Raw genomic sequence first — 20,090 nt, forward strand, 5'->3', positions numbered from 1 at the left:
CACTGGGAATCTGTCAGAGAGATTTCTGGGTGATTTCCTTTCCCCAGGAATACCTGGATAAATACGGCTGGACTGAGCCGGTCAACTGGGAGGAGCTGGCGTACCAAGGTGTCTCGGTGCCCTTGGACGATGACCCATCGCCGCTGGATATCTCCGGCCTGCTCTTGGAAGGGCACTACAACCGGAGACATGTCAAGCAGCAGGAACAATCCCAGCAGATGCTGGCCAAGTACAGCAGTGCCCTGCTCCGATTCCAGACCGCCAACAGTATCCCTGTCACTGGCATCCTGGACGATGCCACCAAGGAGGCGATGAACCTGCCCCGCTGCGGTGTCCCCGATCACAAAGCCCATGACAATGACTCCGAGAGTCTGAATGGGACAGTGGTGGTGGGCTCTGCTGGGGTGGAATCCGCCGACGGGAACATGAGCACCATCGCCAACGTGCCAGGCCGGCCGGACGCCTCCCGTTATGGGCTCGACGCCAAGCAGCTCCTGCCCAACCTCAGGGAAGCCCAGCACAGCCCCACAGAGGACGTCAGCTCTGAGCAACTGGACCAGCTGACCAGGTCAGGTCAACGTCCACTCAACCAAACAGCAACATCTGACCGGAATGGCACAGGGCATTCCTGGGAGAGCTCCGATCCGAACGGGGAGCAAAGGCCCCGGTTGATCCGATGGCTGGTGGATAGCCTGAGGAGGAAGAGAGGGTCCCTGGACTTGTTGGACAATTCCTTACCCACGGTGGCGTTCAGCAAGAGCACACTCAAATGGCGGATTGTGGATGAGGGCTACAGTTCCCAGCTCACCATCGCAGACCAGAAAATGATCCTGAAGTTAGCCTTCCGCATGTGGAGTGAGGTCACCCCCCTCATCTTCGAGGAGGATCTGACATCACCGGCCTCAGAAATCGACATCAAACTGGGATTTGGAACAAGTGAGGAACCCCCTTGGGTCTTACCCAACATTGTAAACCAGCACGGGGTTAGAGACAGGGTAAAGCTCCCTCACTACACTGTCCCCATCAAACACTCCAAGGACAGGGACAGCACGAGGTTAGATACAGAGTAAAGCTCTCTCTACACTGTCCCAATCAAACACTCCCAGGACAGGGACAGCACGGGGTTAGATACAGGGTAAAGCTTCCTCTACACTGTCCCCATCAAACACTCCCAGGACAGGGACAGTACGGAGGTTAGATACAGAGTAAAGATCCCTCTAAACACTGTCCCCATCAAACACTCCCAGGACAGGGACAGCACGGGGTTAGATACAGGGTAAAGCTTCCTCTACACTGTCCCCATCAAACACTCCCAGGACAGGGACAGTACGGAGGTTAGATACAGAGTAAAGCCCTCTCTACACTGTCCCCATCAAACACTCCCAGGACAGGGACAGCACGAGGTTAGATACAGAGTAAAGCTTCCTCTACACTGTCCCCCATCAAACATTCCCAGGACAGGGACAGCACGGGGTTAGATCCAGGGTAAAGCTCTCTCTACCCTGTTCCCATCAAATCCTCCGAGCACAGGGACAGCACGGGGTTAGGTACAGAGTAAAACTCCCTCTACACTGTCCCCATCGAACACTCCCAGGACAGGGACATCACGGGGTTAGATCCAGGGTAAAGCTCTCTCTACACTGTTCCCATCAAATCCTCCGAGCACAGGGACAGCACGGGGTTAGATACAGGGTAAAGCTCCCTCTACGCTGTCCCTGGTGAGCGTGTCGGTGTGGGTACTGGGGCTCTGTGCAGTGTTTCACTCAGACTGTGTTGTTTTACAGAGCGACACCTCGGCTGTTCGCAGGTCTTCGACGGGACAGGCCAGGAGTATGCCCACGCCTGGCGCCTGGGCGATGTGCACTTTGATGACGATGAGCATTTTGTCAGCCCCTCGAGTAGTGAGGGGATCAGTTTACTGACGGTGAGTTTGTGCTGTGTGTGAGCTCTCTCTCTGTCAGCTCTCTCTCTCTCCCTGTGCGCTGTGGACTGGCTCTCTGAGGGCCCCCCCGAACTGGCTGTTTGAGGTCCTGACTCCGTGTCAGATGAGTTCCTGCTGGCTGATGTTTTCAGGTCAGACCCTATCCATGCCAAGAAGTTAGCCCTGACAATGTTGAGCGTTGGAGAGATCGTGCACAGTACAAACTTTAATCTTGACCCAACCTCAGGAATAATTAGGAACCAGGGGTCCACAGCTAGCCAGGATCTCATTTGGTTTACCACGTCCAGGCTAGCTCTTTCAGAACCATCTAAACCGTCAACCCCTGGATGATGATCCAGACACACTAGGAATGGGATTTCAGAGAGAGCTGCTCCCATTGGTCCATTGCCACGTCCTCCAGGAGATGCCTGGCGTTTGGAGGTGACCATCTGACCACTGACCATTGTTAGTTGTTGGAAAAACCCATCTGCTTCACTCACGTCCTCAAAGGGAAGGGAATCTGCCCTCCTCACCCGGTCTGGCCTACATGTGACTCCAGACCTTACTGCAATGTGGTTGGCTCTGAATAGCCTGAAGGGTCAGTCAGTCCAAAGCCAGGCGTGATTCTCCAGCCTGACCACCTCTCCCCCACCCCCAACCATCCTGCACAGGAAGGAGACAAGCATTGGCAATAGCTGAAAATGTGTTGCTGGAAAAGCGCAGCAGGTCAGGCAGCATCCAAGGAGCAGGAGAATCAACGTTTCGGGCATCAGAAGCATTGGCGATATACAGGGAGAGGGTTTCCTGATTTTCGGGAGGGTCAGGAATATCTGGTTACTCGCAGCTGGAGGGTAAGAGTGAGGCTGGGGGGGGGGTGGGGGGGCAGTTCTCCCTCGGTGACTGTCGCCCAGTGTTTTCCCGACCTTGTTCCCCCCCCCCCAATGAGGTACTCCATTACATTGTGAGAATGTTTCTCGTTCACAAACGTACAGGTGGCTGTCCATGAGATTGGTCACGTGCTGGGTCTTCCACACATCAGGCGGCCAGGATCCATCATGCACCCAAACTACATCCCACAGGATTCCAAGGATCTGGAATTGGACTGGTACGACCGCAAAGCCATTCAACAGATCTACGGTGAGTGATCCAGGGATCCACTGTCAGCTCGGGTCACCGAGGTCAGGAACATGGTCACCAAACCTCAGAGGGAGGCCGGGAGGATGGGAGTGAGTGTGAGTGAGTGAGTATGAGAGTGTGAGTGTGTGACTGAGTATGTGAGTGTGTGTGAATGAGTGAGTACGTGACTGAGTGAGTGTGTGTGAGTATGCCAGTGTGTGTGTGAGTGAGCGTGTGTGTGTGAGTGAGTATGGCAGTGTGTGAGTATGTGAGTGTGTGTGTGTGACTGAGTGAGTGTGTTAGAGAGTATGCCAGTGTGTGAATGAGTGAGTGAGTATGCAAGTGTGTGAGTGAGTGTGTATGTGTGTGAGTATGTGAGTGTGAGTATGTGAGTGTGAGTGAGTGAATGTGTATGTATGTGAGTGAGTATGAGAGTGTATGAGTGAGTGAGGATGTGAGTGTGTGTATGAGTGAGTGAGTATACGAGTGAGTGAGTGAGTGTGCAAGTGTGCGAGTGTGTGAATGAGTGAGTATGTGAGCGTATGAGTGAGTATGTGAGTGTGTGAGTGATTGAGTGTGTATGTATGTGAGTGTGTGAGTGAGTAATCAAGAGAGTGAGTGAGTGTGCGAGTGTGTGAGTGAGTATATGAGTGAGTGAGGATGTGAGTGTGTGAGTGAGTAATCAAGTGAGTGAGTGAGTGTGCGAGTGTGTGAGTGAGTATATGAGTGAGTGAGTATGTGAGTGTGTGAGTGAGGGAGTATGAGTGAGTGTGTGAGTGAGTGAATGTGTGAGTGAGTGAATGTGTGAGTGAGTATATGAGTGAGTGAGTATATGAGTGAGTATATGAACAAGTGAGTATGTGAGTGTGTGAGTGAGGGAGTATGAGTGAGTGTGTGAGTGAGTGAATGTGTGAGTGAGTGTGTGAGTGAGTGAATGTGTGAGTGAGTATGTGCGTGAGTGAGTATATGAGTGAGCGTGTGAGGATATGAGTGAGTATGAGTGAGTGAGTGTGAGTGTGTGAGTATATGAGTGAATATGAGTGAGTGAGTGTGTATATGAGTGAGTGTGAGTGAGTGTGAGTGAGTGAGTGTGTATATGAGTTAGTGAGTATATGAGTGAGTGAGTATATGAGTGAGTGTGAGTGAGTGAGTGAGTGAGTGTGAGAGTGTGAGTGAGTGTGAGTGAGTATGAGTGAGTGAGTGTGAGTGAGTGAGTGAGTAAATGGGGGAGTGAGTATATGAGTGAGTGTGAGTGTGCGAGTGTGTGTGTGTGAGTGAGTGAGTGTGTGAGTGAGTATATGAGTGAATGAGTGAGTGTGTGAGTCAGTGATTGAGTGAGTGAGTGTGTGAGGGAGTGAGTGAGCATATGAGTGTGTGAGTGAGTAATTGTGAGTGTGTGTGTGTATATGAGTCAGTGAGTGAGTGTGAGTGAGTGAGTGTGAGTGAGTATATGAGTGAGTCAATGAGTGAGTGTGTGAGTGAGTGAGTGTGAGAGTATGAGTGAGTGTGTGAGTGAGTGTGTGAATGAGTGTGAGTGAGTATATGAGTGAGTATATGAGTTAGTGAGTGAGTGAGTATATGAGTGAGTGTGAGTGAGTGTGGGAGTGAGTGAGTGAGTGTGAGAGTGTGAGTGAGTGAGTATATGAGTGAGTGTGTGAGTGAGTGTGTGTGTGAATGAGTGTGAGTGAGTATATGAGTGAGTGAGTGAGTATATGAGTGAGTGTGTGAGTGAGTGTGTGAGTGAGTGTGCGAGTATGAAAGTGTGTGAGTGAATGAGTGAGTGTGTGAGTCAGTGATTGAGTGAGTGAGTGAGTGTGTGAGTGTGTGCATGTGTGAGGGAGTGAGTGAGCATATGAGTGTGTGTGTGAGTGAGTGAGTGAGTGTGAGTGTGTGAGTATATGAGTGAGTCAGTGAGTGAGTGAGTGTGTTTGAGTGACTGAGTATGTGAGTAAGTGTGTGAGTGTGAGTGAGTGAGTGAGTGTGCGTGTATGTGAGTGAGTGTGTGAGTGAGAGTGTGTGAGTATATGTGTGAGTGAGTGTGTGTGTGTGAGTGAATGAGTGTGTGAGTGAGTGTGTGTGAGTATGTGAGTGAGTGAGAGTGTGAGTGAGTGTGTGTGTGTGAGTGAGTGAGTATATGAGTGTGTGAGTGAGTGTGTGTGTGAGTGAGTATATGAGTGTGTGAGTGAATGAATGAGTGAGTGAATGAGTGAGTGTGTGTGTGTGTGTGAGTGAGTGTGTGAGTGAGTGTGTGTGTGAGTGAGTGACTGTGTGAGTGAGTGTGTGTGAGTGAGTGAGTGTGTGAGTGAGTGTGTGTGTGAGTGAGTGTATGTGAGTGAGTATATGAGTGAGTGAGAGTGCGAGTGAAAGTGTGTGTGAGTGAGTATATGAGTGTGTGAGTGACTGAGTGAGTGTGAGTGAGCGAGTGAGTGTGTGAGTGAGTGTGTGAGTGAGTGAGTGTGTGAGTGAGAGTGTGTATGTGAGTGAGTATATGAGTGTGTGAGTGAGTGAGTGTGTGTGAGTCAGTGTGTGTGTGAGTGTGAGTGAGTGAGTGTGTGTGTGAGTGAGTGTGTGAATGTGTATATGAGTGTGTGTGTGTGAGTGTGTATATGAGTGTGTGAGTGAGTGTGTGTGTGAGTGAGTGTGTGAGTGAGTGTGAGTGAGTGAGTGAGTGTGTGAGTGAGTGTGAGTGTGTGAGTGAGTGTGTGAGTATATGAGTGTGAGTGAGTGAGTCAGTGTGTGTGTGTGAGTGTGTGTGAGTGAGTATATGAGTGTGTGTGAGTGAGTGAGTGTGAGTGAGTGTGAGTGTGTGAGTGAGTGTGAGTATATGAGTGTGAGTATGTGAGTGAGTGTGTGTGTGAGTGCGTGAGTGAGTATATGAGTGAGTATGAGTATATGAGTGTGTGTGAGTGAGTGTGTGAGCGAGTGTGTGTGAGTGAGTGTGTGAGCGAGTGAGTGAGTGTGTGTGTGAGTGAGTGTGTGAGCGAGTGTGTGTGAGTGATTGAGTGTGAGTGATTGAATGTGAGTGAGTGAGTGTGTGAGTGAGTGTGTGTGTGTGTGTGTGAGTGAGTGAGTGTGTGAGTGAGTGAGTGAGTGAGTGAGTGAGTGTGAGTGTGAGTGAGTCACTGGTTTGGGAGCTCATGACTGTGATGACTGTGTTGGAGTGTTTGAACAGAGGGTTCCATGGCTGTTTGAGATGATACTCAGTCCTTCCCTGAATTGCTGGGGGCTGGGGGCTGGGGACTGGGGGCTGGGGACTGGGGGCTGGGGGCTGGGGACTGGGGACTGGGGGCTGGGGGCTGGGGACTGGGGGCTGGGGGCTGGGGGCTGGGGACCGGGGACCGGGGGCCGGGGGCTGGGGGCCGGGGACTGGGGGCTGGGGACTGGGGACTGGGGACCGGGGGCCGGGGACTGGGGGCTGGGTGCTGGGGGCTGGGGACTGGGGACTGGGGGCTGGGGACTGGGGACTGGGGACTGGGGACTGGGGACTGGGGACTGGGGACTGGGGACTGGGGACTGGGGGCTGGGGGCTGGGGACTGGGGGCTGGGGGCTGGGGACTGGGGGCTGGGGACTGGGGACTGGGGGCTGGGGGCTGGGGGCTGGGGGCTGGAGGCTGGGGACTGGGGGCTCTGCCATGTCTGAAAGCTGGAACACGGCCTGCCCTCCTCTACCAGGCGAAGGTTTAAGGTTGTGCAGCTGAAACGCTCCAACTGGAGAGTACTCTCGGTATTCTGAACAACGGACTCGATTCGATGGAACTGCCTCTTGTTTGTCACCTCCCTGTCTGGGGAACCTCCCTCTACACCAACAGGCTACCACAGGGACTCTCACATACTGGGAAAGTCGCTACGGAAATGCAAACAGTTGACCGATTGGATAATTCATTGATGCAAACAGATTTTTGTCATTGGTTAGCGACAATAAAACCGCAGATGCTGGAATCGAAGGTAGACAGGCAGGAAGCTGAGGGAACACAGCAAGGCAGTCAGCAACAGGAGAAACACTCCAGCCTGTCCCTCCTGATGCTGCCTGCCTTGCTGTGTTCCCCCAGCCTCCTGCCTGTCCCTCCTGATGCTGCCTGCCTTGCTGTATTCCTCCAGCCTCCTGCCTGTCCCTCCTGATGCTGCCTGCCTTGCTGTGTTCTCCCAGCCTCCTGCCTGTCCCTCCTGATGCTGCCTGCCTTGCTGTGTTCCCCCAGCCTCCTGCCTGTCCCTCCTGATGCTGCCTGCCTTGCTGTGTTCCCCCAGCCTCCTGCCTGTCCCTCCTGATGCTGCCTGCCTTGCTGTATTCCTCCAGCCTCCTGCCTGTCCCTCCTGATGCTGCCTGCCTGGCTGTGTTCTCCCAGCCTCCTGCCTGTCCCTCCTGATGCTGCCTGCCTTGCTGTGTTCCCCCAGCCTCCTGCCTGTCCCTCCTGATGCTGCCTGCCTTGCTGTGTTCTCCCAGCCTCCTGCCTGTCCCTCCTGATGCTGCCTGCCTTGCTCTGTTCTCCCAGCCTCCTGCCTGTCCCTCCTGATGCTGCCTGCCTTGCTGTGTTCTCCCATCCTCCTGCCTGTCCCTCCATTTGCTGCCTGCCTTGCTGTGTTCTCCCAGCCTCCTGCCTGTCCCTCCATTTGCTGCCTGCCTTGCTGTGTTCTCCCATCCTCCTGCCTGTCCCTCATGATGCTGCCTGCCTTGCTGTGTTCCCCCAGCCTCCTGCCTGTCCCTCCTGATGCTGCCTGCCTTGCTGTGTTCCCCCAGCCTCCTGCCTGTCCCACCTGATGCTGCCTGCCTTGCTGTGTTCTCCCAGCCTCCTGCCTGTCCCACCTGATGCTGCCTGCCTTGCTGTGTTCTCCCAGCCTCCTGCCTGTCCCACCTGATGCTGCCTGCCTTGCTGTGTTCTCCCATCCTCCTGCCTGTCCCTCATGATGCTGCCTGCCTTGCTGTGTTCCCCCACCCTCCTGCCTGTCCCTCCTGATGCTGCCTGCCTTGCTGTGTTCCCCCAGCCTCCTGCCTGTCCCTCCTGATGCTGCCTGCCTTGCTGTGTTCTCCCAGCCTCCTGCCTGTCCCTCCTGATGCTGCCTGCCTTGCTGTGTTCTCCCAGCCTCCTGCCTGTTCCTCCTGATGCTGCCTGCCTTGCTGTGCTCTCCCAGCCTCCTGCCTGTCCCTCCTGATGCTGCCTGCCTTGCTGTGCTCTCCCAGCCTCCTGCCTGTCCCTCCTGATACTGCCTGCCTTGCTGTGTTCTCCCAGCCTCCTGCCTGTCCCTCCTGATGCTGCCTGCCTTGCTGTGTTCTCCCAGCCTCCTGCCTGTCCCTCCTGATGCTGCCTGCCTTGCTGTGTTCTCCCAGCCTCCTGCCTGTCCCTCCTGATGCTGCCTGCCTTGCTGTGCTCTCCCAGCCTCCTGCCTGTCCCTCCTGATACTGCCTGCCTTGCTGTGTTCTCCCAGCCTCCTGCCTGTCCCTCCTGATACTGCCTGCCTTGCTGTGTTCTCCCAGCCTCCTGCCTGTCCCTCCTGATGCTGCCTGCCTTGCTGTGTTCTCCCAGCCTCCTGCCTGTCCCTCCTGATACTGCCTGCCTTGCTGTGTTCTCCCAGCCTCCTGCCTGTCCCTCCTGATACTGCCTGCCTTGCTGTGTTCTCCCAGCCTCCTGCCTGTCCCTCCTGATACTGCCTGCCTTGCTGTGTTCTCCCAGCCTCCTGCCTGTCCCTCCTGATGCTGCCTGCCTTGCTGTGTTCTCCCAGCCTCCTGCCTGTCCCTCCTGATACTGCCTGCCTTGCTGTGTTCTCCCAGCCTCCTGCCTGTCCCTCCTGATACTGCCTGCCTTGCTGTGTTCTCCCAGCCTCCTGCCTGTCCCTCCTGATGCTGCCTGCCTTGCTGTGTTCTCCCAGCCTCCTGCCTGTCCCTCCTGATGCTGCCTGCCTTGCTGTGCTCTCCCATCCTCCTGCCTGTCCCTCCTGATGCTGCCTGCCTTGCTGTGCTCTCCCAGCCTCCTGCCTGTCTAGTTTTCTGGTTAATAAATTAGCGAATTACTCGATGGGTTTTCTGCTCAGCTAAGTGCCACGGTCTGGTAATTAGTTAACCATTATGATCTGGTATCCCAGTCATTCACGTTGGAACTTACCGCAACCCTATGACCCTAAAGTATAGGAGCAGAATCAGGCCATTCGGCCCATCGATCGAGGCTGATATGCTTCTCAACCCCATTCTCCTGCCTTCTCCCTGTAACCTTTGACCCCTTAGCTCGACCTAAGGAAGGAGGTGCTGGTATTGGAGGGAGGTCGAGAGGAGGTTGACAGGAGTGATCCATGGGTGAGGGAATTGTCACCTGAGGAGTGGTTGTGGGCTGCCGGTCTGTACTGGTTGGGATTAAGAAGGATGAGGGGAAGATCTAACTGAAACTTACAGAGAGGCCTGGATGGAGTGGACAGGGAGAAGTTGTTCCCACTGGTGAGGGAGACTGGGACCCCAGGGCACAGCCTCAGGGTGAGGGGATGATCCTTTCGACAGAGATGGGGAGGAATTTCTTCAGCCAGAGGGTGGGGAATCTGTGGAACTCATTGCCACAGAGGGCTGGGGAGGGTAAGTCATTGACAGAGATAGATAGGGTCTTGATGAGTAAGGGGGGTCAAGGGTTACAGGGAGAAGGCAGGAGAACGGGGTTGAGAAGTTAATCAGCCATGCTCCGATGGCGGAGCAGACCCAACGGGCTGAATGGCCTGTCCTGCTCCTGTATCCGATGGTCGTGTATTGGCTCATTCTCCAGCTCCGAGGTGAAGGATCTGTTTATGTTCCCTGCTCACTCCTCCCAGGGGTCTGTGAAGGCAGCTTCAATACGGTGTTCGACTGGGTGCGCAGAGAGGAGAACGAGTTCGGGGAGGTCACGTACCGTTTCAACACCTACTTCCTGCGGCACGGCTGGTACTGGATGTACGAGAATCGCTTCAACAGGACGCGGTACGGGGACCCCATCCCCCTGGTGGTGGGCTGGCGGGGACTACCTCCCTCTGACATCGACGGCTTCGTTCACATCTGGACCTGGAACAAGGACGTCACCCTCTTCTTCAAAGGTGAGGCCATTCGGTCCATTCGCGTGGTAGCACCAGGGAGGTGCTCCCCCAGGACGCTGCCTGGGTTGGAGAGTCTCTGTGATGCAGAGGGATTGGACAGACTCAGTCATTTACGGTCTCGCTTAGAGGGGTGCTGTATCACTCAGCAGGTCTGGCAGCACCTGAGGAGAGACATAACGGTTAACGTTCCTGGTTCAGTGACCCTTCCTCAGAATTAAATATAGCTTGGGAAAGGTTGGTACATGTGTTGAAGAAGTTGGGAGGCAGGGGTGGGGGGAAGCAATAGGGAGAGATGGAGCCCAGAGAGAGAGAGAGAGAGAGAGAGAAAGAGAGAAACAGTTGGACAGACAAAGGAGGGGGTCAAGGTCAGTCTAGGGGAGATGAATGGCTGCTCATGGGGACAGTAATGGCTGACAATTAGTTGTGTGTACATCAATCCCTGTGCCGACAAAGCCTGGGTGTAGGAGCGTGGGAGAACTGTTGAACTCGATATTAAGTCCGCAGGGCTGGAGCGTTCCCAAGTGGAAAATGAGGTGTTGGCCTTCCAGCCTGCGCTGAGCCTCACTGGAATCCCACAGCAAACCTGAGACAGGGATGTTGGCCAGGGAACTGGGAACAAGGTGGTCTTTTTTTTTGTGGACAGAACTAAAGTGTCCCCCAGTCTGCATTCCATCTCCTCAGTGTAGAGGAGACCACACTGTGAGCAGTGAATACACTCAGCTTGATCGTGTGAAGTGCAATTTCTACCCTGCTCTAACCTTCACCAGGTCCATCTCTGATTCCTCCCTTCCCTTCCTCCACATCTCCGTTTCTATTTCTGGGGTTAGACTGACCACCAATATCCACCGGAAACACACTGACTCCCACAGTTACCTTACCCACACTGACTCCCACAGTTACCTTGGCTCTACACCCTCACACCCTCCTGTAAGGACTCTATTCTATTCTCCCAGTTCCTCTGTCTGTGTTCCGGTGAGGCCAACTTTGATAAGGGACCCTCAAAAATGTCCATCTTCTTCCTCAGCTGATGACTCCCCTGCACCATGACAGGGCCCTCAGCTGGGTCTAACCCATCTCCGACGCTTCTGCCCTCACCCCTCTCTTCTCTCCCACAACAGCGATAGGGTTTGCCTTGTCCTTACCTACCATCCCACCAGCATCCACATCCAGGGGACCATCAGCCACCATTTCCCCACCTCCAGCAAGATGCCACCACCAGACACACCTCTCTTATCTGCCTTCCACAGGGATAATTCCCACTGGGACACCCTGGTCCACTCCACCTTCACTCCCAACACCTCATCCCCACAGCCCCACTGCACCTTCCCCTGCAACTGCTGAAGGTGTAACACCTGCCCATTTACCTCCCCCCTCCTCAGTATCCAAGGGCCCAAACACCCTCCAAGTGAGGCAGCACTTTACCTGCACCTCACACAATCTCGTCTACTGCATCCACTGCTCACAATGTGGTCTCCTCTACACTGGGGAAGTGACGTGTGGACTGGGGTGGGGTGGGGGGGGAGTGGGCTGCTTCACAGAACACCTATGTTCTGCCCGTAAAAGTCAACACCCCACCCTGTTCCCCAACCAACATCACTGTCTCAGTCTTGCCGCAGTGCTCCAGTGAAGCTCAGCACAAGCTGGTAGAACAGCACCTAATTTTCCACTTGGAGACCCTCCAGACTCAATAACAAGTTCAATAACTTTAGGGCCTGAATCCTTCTCCCATGTCCTTAGCCCACACACATCAGGCCCAATTCCACATTACCCATTGGTAGGCTCTAATGGTCCCCATGACCAGCCATTCAGTCTCCCAGGCTGACCGTTACACTCCTTTATCTGTCCAGTTGGTCTTCTCTCTCTCTCTCTTTGGGCTCCCTGTCTATCTATTCTTTACTCTTTACTCTACCTCCACCACCCCCGACCCCAGCTTCAGCATATATCCCAACCTTTCCCCAGCGACAAGTAACTCTGAGGAAGGGTCACTGACCCGAGATGATATCTCTGTTTCTCTCTCCACAGAAGCTGCCAGTCAGGCAGCTGGATGGGTATATGAATAGGAAGGGTTTAAGAGGGCCAGGTGGGTTGGGATATCTGGTCAGCATAGACGAGTTGGACCGAAGGGTCTGTTTCCATGCTGTACATCTCTGTGACTCTCTGAGCTGCTGAGTTTCTCTGTCTCCATTGTGTCGGGGTGTGACACACCCTGCAGTGTTCCCATGATGTCCCATCCTGTCTTCACAAACAACCTGGGGGTCTAAGGAAGGAGGCTGATGGGGGTTCTCTGGTTCTGTACACAGGCACCATGTACTGGCAGTACGACAATGACAATGACCGAGTCTACACGGAGGACCCTCAGGGGAACCGTTACCCTCGCGCCATCTCTCATGGCTTCCCGGGGATTGATGGCCCCATTGACACCACCTACTTCGACAAAAGGGATCACTGTGTCTATTTCTTCAAAGGCTTCAATGTGAGTCTCAGTCACCTCACCCTCACTCGCCTTAATCTCCCTCTGCTCCACCGCCCACCCTCCCCTTCACTCAATGCACCACTTCCCAAACTGGTCCCAGTTTGGCGACAATACCCACTTAACCTCCACACAGCATCTCCCAGAACAGGGACAGCACGGGGTTAGGGACAGAGTAAAGCTCTCTCTACCCTGTACAGCCCTTTCGCTTTCCCCATAGCCCTTTGATTCCCCAATTGATCAAGAAGCTGGCTCAGCCTTAAATATACACAAGGACTCTATCTCCCTAGACCCCTCTCATTCATCTCAACTCCAGGGAGTGGAGTCCTGACCTGTTTAAGCTTTTCAGATAGGACAGTCCCTCCACACCAGGGATCACCCTAACCAACCTACTCTGCCTTGCCTCCAATGAAATAATATCATTTCCGTCAATAAGAGGACCCAAACTGCCCTCAGGACTCTAGGCTACTGTTACACTCCATTCCCTTTGAAATCTCAAAGCAAACACTGCATCTCGCTTCCCAACTCAACCTTGCTAGCTTAGTGTGATCCAGGTCCAAGGATTCCCACGGCCCTCTGTGCTGCAGCTTTTTGCAGTCTATCACCATTTCAATAATATTCAGCTCCTCTATTCCTCCTGCCAAAGTACATAGCCTCCCATTTCCCACATAATATTCCCTCACTGAACCTGTCAATATCCCTGTGCAGACTCTGTTACTGCCTCACCACTTGCCTTCCCACCTCGTCTAGTGTCATCCACAAATTGGCCACTATAAATGCCAGAGGAAACAGCACAGAAGCGCTTCACAGGAGGCTCCCAAGCACTGAGGATGTCACCTAGACAGGGGACGAAACGTTTGCAAGACAAATTCCCAGCTCGGCGAACAGAACCACAACAACGAGCACCCGAGCTACAAATCTTCTCCCAAACTTTGAACATTAATATATCCCCAATACCACACACCAATATACCCCCAATACTACACACCAATATACCCCCAATACCACACACCAATATATCTCCAATACAACACATTAATATATCCCCAATACCACACAACAATATATCCCCAATACCACACATTAATATATCCCCAACACCACACACCAATATATCCCCAATCACACAAATTAATATATCACCACTAACACATGAATATATCCCCTATACCACACACCAATATACCCCCAATACCACATAACAATATATCCCCATAACCACACATTTATATATCTCCAAAACCACACAATAATATATCCCCAACACCACACATGAATATATCCCCAAGACAACACATTAATATATTCCCAATACCACACACCAATGTATCACCAATACCACACACCAATGTATCAACATAACACAAATAACTATATACCCAATACCACACACCAATAAGTACCCAATCACACACATTAATATATCCCCAACAACACATTAATATAACCCAAAACATACACCAATATATCCCCATAACGCACATTAATATATACCCAATACTACACACCAATATATCCCCATAACACACATTAATATATCCCCAATACCACACATTAATATATCCCCAATACGACACATTAATATATCCTCAATAACGCACACCAATATATCCAAATACCAGACACCAATATACCCCCAATACAACCACCAATATATCCCCAAGATCACACACCAATATACCTCCAATATCATACACCAATATATCCCCAATACCACACACCAATATATCCCCAAAAGCACACACCAATATACCCCCAATACCACACACCAATATACCCGAAATATCACACACCAATATACCCACAATACCACACACCAATATATCCCCAATCACACACATTAATATATCCCCATACCACACATTAATATATCCCCAATACCACACACCAATATATCCCCAATACCAAACATTAATATGTCCCCAAAAACACACATTAATATATCCCCAATACACAACATTAATATATACCCAATACCACACATTAATATATCCCCAATACCACACACCAAAATATCCCCAATCACACACATTAATATATCTCCAATAACACATTAATATATCCCTAATACCACACATTAATATATTCTCAATACCATTCATTAATATATCGCCAAAACCACACACCAATATATCCCCATAACACACATTAATATATCCCCAATACCACACATTAACATATCCCCAATACCACACACCAATATATCCCCATAACAAACATTAATATATCCCCAATACCACACACCAATGTATGCCCATAACAAAGATTAATATATCCCCAATACCACATACTGATACATCCCCAAAAACACACATGCATATATCCCCAATACCACACATTAATATACCCCCAATACCACACACCAATACATCCCCATTACACACATTAATATATCCCCAATACTATACATTAATATATCCGCAATGCCACACACCAATACATCCCCAATACCCAACACCAATATATCCCCAATCACTCACATTAATATATCCACAGTACCACACACCAATATATCCCCAGTACCACACACCAATATATCCCCAATACCACACACCAATATATTCCCAATATCACACTCCAATATATCCCCATAACACACATTAATATATCCCCAATACCCCACACCAATATATCCCCAATCACTCACATTAATATATCCCCAGTACCACACACCAATATATCCCCAATACCGCATACTAATATATCCCCAAAAACACACATTAATATATCCCCAATACCACACATTAATGTATACCCAATAACACACATTAATATATACCGCAAAACACACATTAATATATCCACAATACAACACATTAAAATATCCCCGAAAACACATTAACATATCCCCAATACCACACACCAATATATCCCAATACCACACATTAATATATACCCAATACCACACACCAATATATCCCCATAAAACACATTAATATATCCCCAATAATACACACCAATATATCCCCATAACACACATTAATATATCCCCAGTAATACACACCAATATATCCCCAATACCACACACCAATATACCCCCAATACTACATACCAATATACCCCCAATACCACACACCAATATATCCCCAATCACACACATTAATATATCCCCAATACCACACACCAATATGTCCCCAATACCACACATTAATATATCCCCAATACCACACATTAATATAACCCCAATACCACACACCAATATACCCCCAATACCACACACCAATGTATCCCCATTACACACATTAATATATCCCCAACACCACACATTAATATATCCCCAATACCACACATTAATATAACCCCAATACCACACACCAATATACCCCCATTACACACATTAATATATCCCCATACCACACATTAATATATCCCCAATACCACACACCAATATACCCCCAATACCACACACCAATATACCCGAAATATCACACACCAATATACCCCCAATACCACACACCAATATATCCCCAATCACACACATTAATATATCCCCATACCACACATTAATATATCCCCAATACCACACACCAATATATCCCCAATACCAAACATTAATATGTCCCCAAAAACACACATTAATATATCCCCAATACACAACATTAATATATACCCAATACCACACATTAATATATCCCCAATACCACACACCAAAATATCCCCAATCACACACATTAATATATCTCCAATAACACATTAATATATCCCTAATACCACACATTAATATATTCTCAATACCATTCATTAATATATCGCCAAAACCACACACCAATATATCCCCATAACACACATTAATATATCCCCAATACCACACATTAACATATCCCCAATACCACACACCAATATATCCCCATAACAAACATTAATATATCCCCAATACCACACACCAATGTATGCCCATAACAAAGATTAATATATCCCCAATACCACATACTGATACATCCCCAAAAACACACATGAATATATCCCCAATACCACACATTAATATACCCCCAATACCACACACCAATACATCCCCATTACACACATTAATATATCCCCAATACTATACATTAATATATCCGCAATGCCACACACCAATACATCCCCAATACCCCACACCAATATATCCCCAATCACTCACATTAATATATCCCCAGTACCACACACCAATATATCCCCAATACCGCATACTAATATATCCCCAAAAACACACATTAATATATCCCCAATACCACACATTAATGTATACCCAATAACACACATTAATATATACCGCAAAACACACATTAATATATCCACAATACAACACATTAAAATATCCCCGAAAACACATTAACATATCCCCAATACCACACACCAATATATCCCAATACCACACATTAATATATACCCAATACCATACACCAATACATCCCCATAAAACACATTAGTATATCCCCAGTACCACACACCAATATTTCCCTATAACACACATTAATATGGCCCCAATTCCCCACACCAATATATCCCCAATCACTCACATTAATATATCCCCAATACCACACACCAATATACACCCAATACCACACATCAATATACCCCTAATACCAAACACCAATATGCCCCCAATACCACACACCAATATATCCCCAATCACACACATTAGTATATCCCCAATACAACACACCAATATATCCCCAATACCACACAAAAATAAATCCCCAAAATCACACATTAATATATCCCCAATACCATACACCAATAAGTCCCCAATACCACACACCATTAAATCCCCCAAATCACACATTAATAGAGCCCCAATACGACACACCAATAGATCCTCATAACACACATTAATATATCCCCAATAACATACATTAATATATCCGCAATGCCACACACCAATATATCCCCAATACCACACACCAATATATTCACAATACCACACACCAATATATCCCCATAACACACATTAATATATCCCTCATACCACATACTAATATATCCCCAAAATCACTCATTAATATATCCCAAATACCATACATTAATATATACCCAATACCATACACCAATATATCCCCATAAAACACATTAGTATATCCCCAGTACCACACTCCAATATATCCCCATAAAACACATTAATATATCCCCAACACCACACATTAATATATCCCCATTACCACACACCAATATTTCCCTATAACACACAGTAATATAGCCCCAATACCACACACCAATATATCCTCAATACCACACAAAAATAAATCCCCAAAATCACACGTTAATATATCCCCAATACCATACACCAATATGTCCCCAATACCACACACCATTAAATCCCCAAAATCACACATTAATATATCTCCAATACGACACACCAATATATCCCCAATACCACACACAAATAAATCCCCAAAATCACGCATTAATATATCCCCAATACCACACGCCAATATATCCCCAATCACAACATTAATATATGCCCAATAACACATTAATACATCCCGAATACCACACATTAATATATCCCCAATAACACACATTAATATATCCCCAAAAACACACATTAATATATCCCCAAAACCACACACCAATATGTCCCCAGAACACACATTAATATATCCCCAATGCCATAAATTAAGATATACACAATACCACACACTAATATATCCCCAATACCACACATCAATATATCCCCATTACACACATTAATATATCCCCAATATCACTTACTAATATATCCCAATACCACACATTAATATATCCCCAATACCACACACCAATATATCCCTAATACCATAAACCAATAAATCCCCAAAATCACACATAAATATACGCCCAATACCACACATTAATTTACCAATATCTCACACCAATATTTCCCCATAACACACATTAATATATCCCCAATACCATACACCAATAAGTCCCCAATACCACACACCATTAAATCCCCCAAATCACACATTAATAGAGCCCCAATACGACACACCAATAGATCCTCATAACACACATTAATATATCCCCAATAACATACATTAATATATCCGCAATGCCACACACCAATATATCCCCAATACCACACACCAATATATTCACAATACCACACACCAATATATCCCCATAACACACATTAATATATCCCTCATACCACATACTAATATATCCCCAAAATCACTCATTAATATATCCCAAATACCATACATTAATATATACCCAATACCATACACCAATATATCCCCATAAAACAAATTAGTATATCCCCAGTACCACACTCCAATATATCCCCATAAAACACATTAATATATCCCCAACACCACACATTAATATATCCCCATTACCACACACCAATATTTCCCTATAACACACAGTAATATAGCCCCAATACCACACACCAATATATCCTCAATACCACACAAAAATAAATCCCCAAAATCACACGTTAATATATCCCCAATACCATACACCAATATGTCCCCAATACCACACACCATTAAATCCCCAAAATCACACATTAATATATCTCCAATACGACACACCAATATATCCCCATAACACACATTAATATATTCCCAATACCACGCACCAATATATCCCCAATACCACACACAAATAAATCCCCAAAATCACGCATTAATATATCCCCAATACCACACGCCAATATATCCCCAATCACACACATTAATATATGCCCAATAACACATTAATACATCCCGAATACCACACATTAATATATCCCCAATAACACACATTAATATATCCCCAAAAACACACATTAATATATCCCCAAAACCACACACCAATATGTCCCCAGAACACACATTAATATATCCCCAATGCCATAAATTAAGATATACACAATACCACACACTAATATATCCCCAATACCACACATCAATATATCCCCATAACACACATTAATATATCCCCAATATCACTTACTAATATATCCCAATACCACACATTAATATATCCCCAATACCACACACCAATATATCCCTAATACCATAAACCAATAAATCCCCAAAATCACACATAAATATACGCCCAATACCACACATTAATTTACCAATATCTCACACCAATATTTCCCCATAACACACATTAATATATCCCCAATACCATACACCAAAATATCCCCAATCACACACATTAATATATCCCCAATAACACATTCATATATCCCTAATACCACACATTAATATTTCCCCAATGCCATTCATTAATATATTCCCAAAACCACACACCAATATATCCCAATAACACACATTAATAGATCCCCGATATCACTCACCAATATATCCCCATAATACACATTAATATATCCCCAATACCATAAATTAATTTATCCCCAATACCACACACCAATATATCCCCAATACCACACACCAATATATCCCCATAACACATATTAATATATCCCCAATTTCACATACTAATATATCCCCAATAACACACATTAATATATCCCCAATGCCACACACCAATATATCCCCAAAACACACATTAATATATCCCCAATTTCACATACTAATATATCCCCAATAACACACATTAATATATCCCCAATGCCAAACACCAATA

General features: G+C 47.8%; 1 protein-coding gene across 1 annotated transcript in view; it reads left to right on the forward strand.

Moving 5' to 3' along the window:
- LOC140480925 (matrix metalloproteinase-21-like) overlaps positions 1–20,090 on the forward strand; it is a 42,193-nt gene that overhangs the window by 7,274 nt on the left and 14,829 nt on the right. The window contains exons 2-6 of the mRNA XM_072576517.1: positions 48–936; positions 1,785–1,924; positions 2,914–3,058; positions 9,821–10,078; positions 12,379–12,551. Of these exons, the coding sequence (XP_072432618.1) occupies positions 48–936; positions 1,785–1,924; positions 2,914–3,058; positions 9,821–10,078; positions 12,379–12,551 (1,605 nt within the window). The remainder of the gene's footprint in view (positions 1–47; positions 937–1,784; positions 1,925–2,913; positions 3,059–9,820; positions 10,079–12,378; positions 12,552–20,090) is intronic.

This window comes from Chiloscyllium punctatum, chromosome 1 (genome assembly GCF_047496795.1).
Source record: "Chiloscyllium punctatum isolate Juve2018m chromosome 1, sChiPun1.3, whole genome shotgun sequence".
Lineage (NCBI taxonomy): Eukaryota > Metazoa > Chordata > Chondrichthyes > Orectolobiformes > Hemiscylliidae > Chiloscyllium > Chiloscyllium punctatum.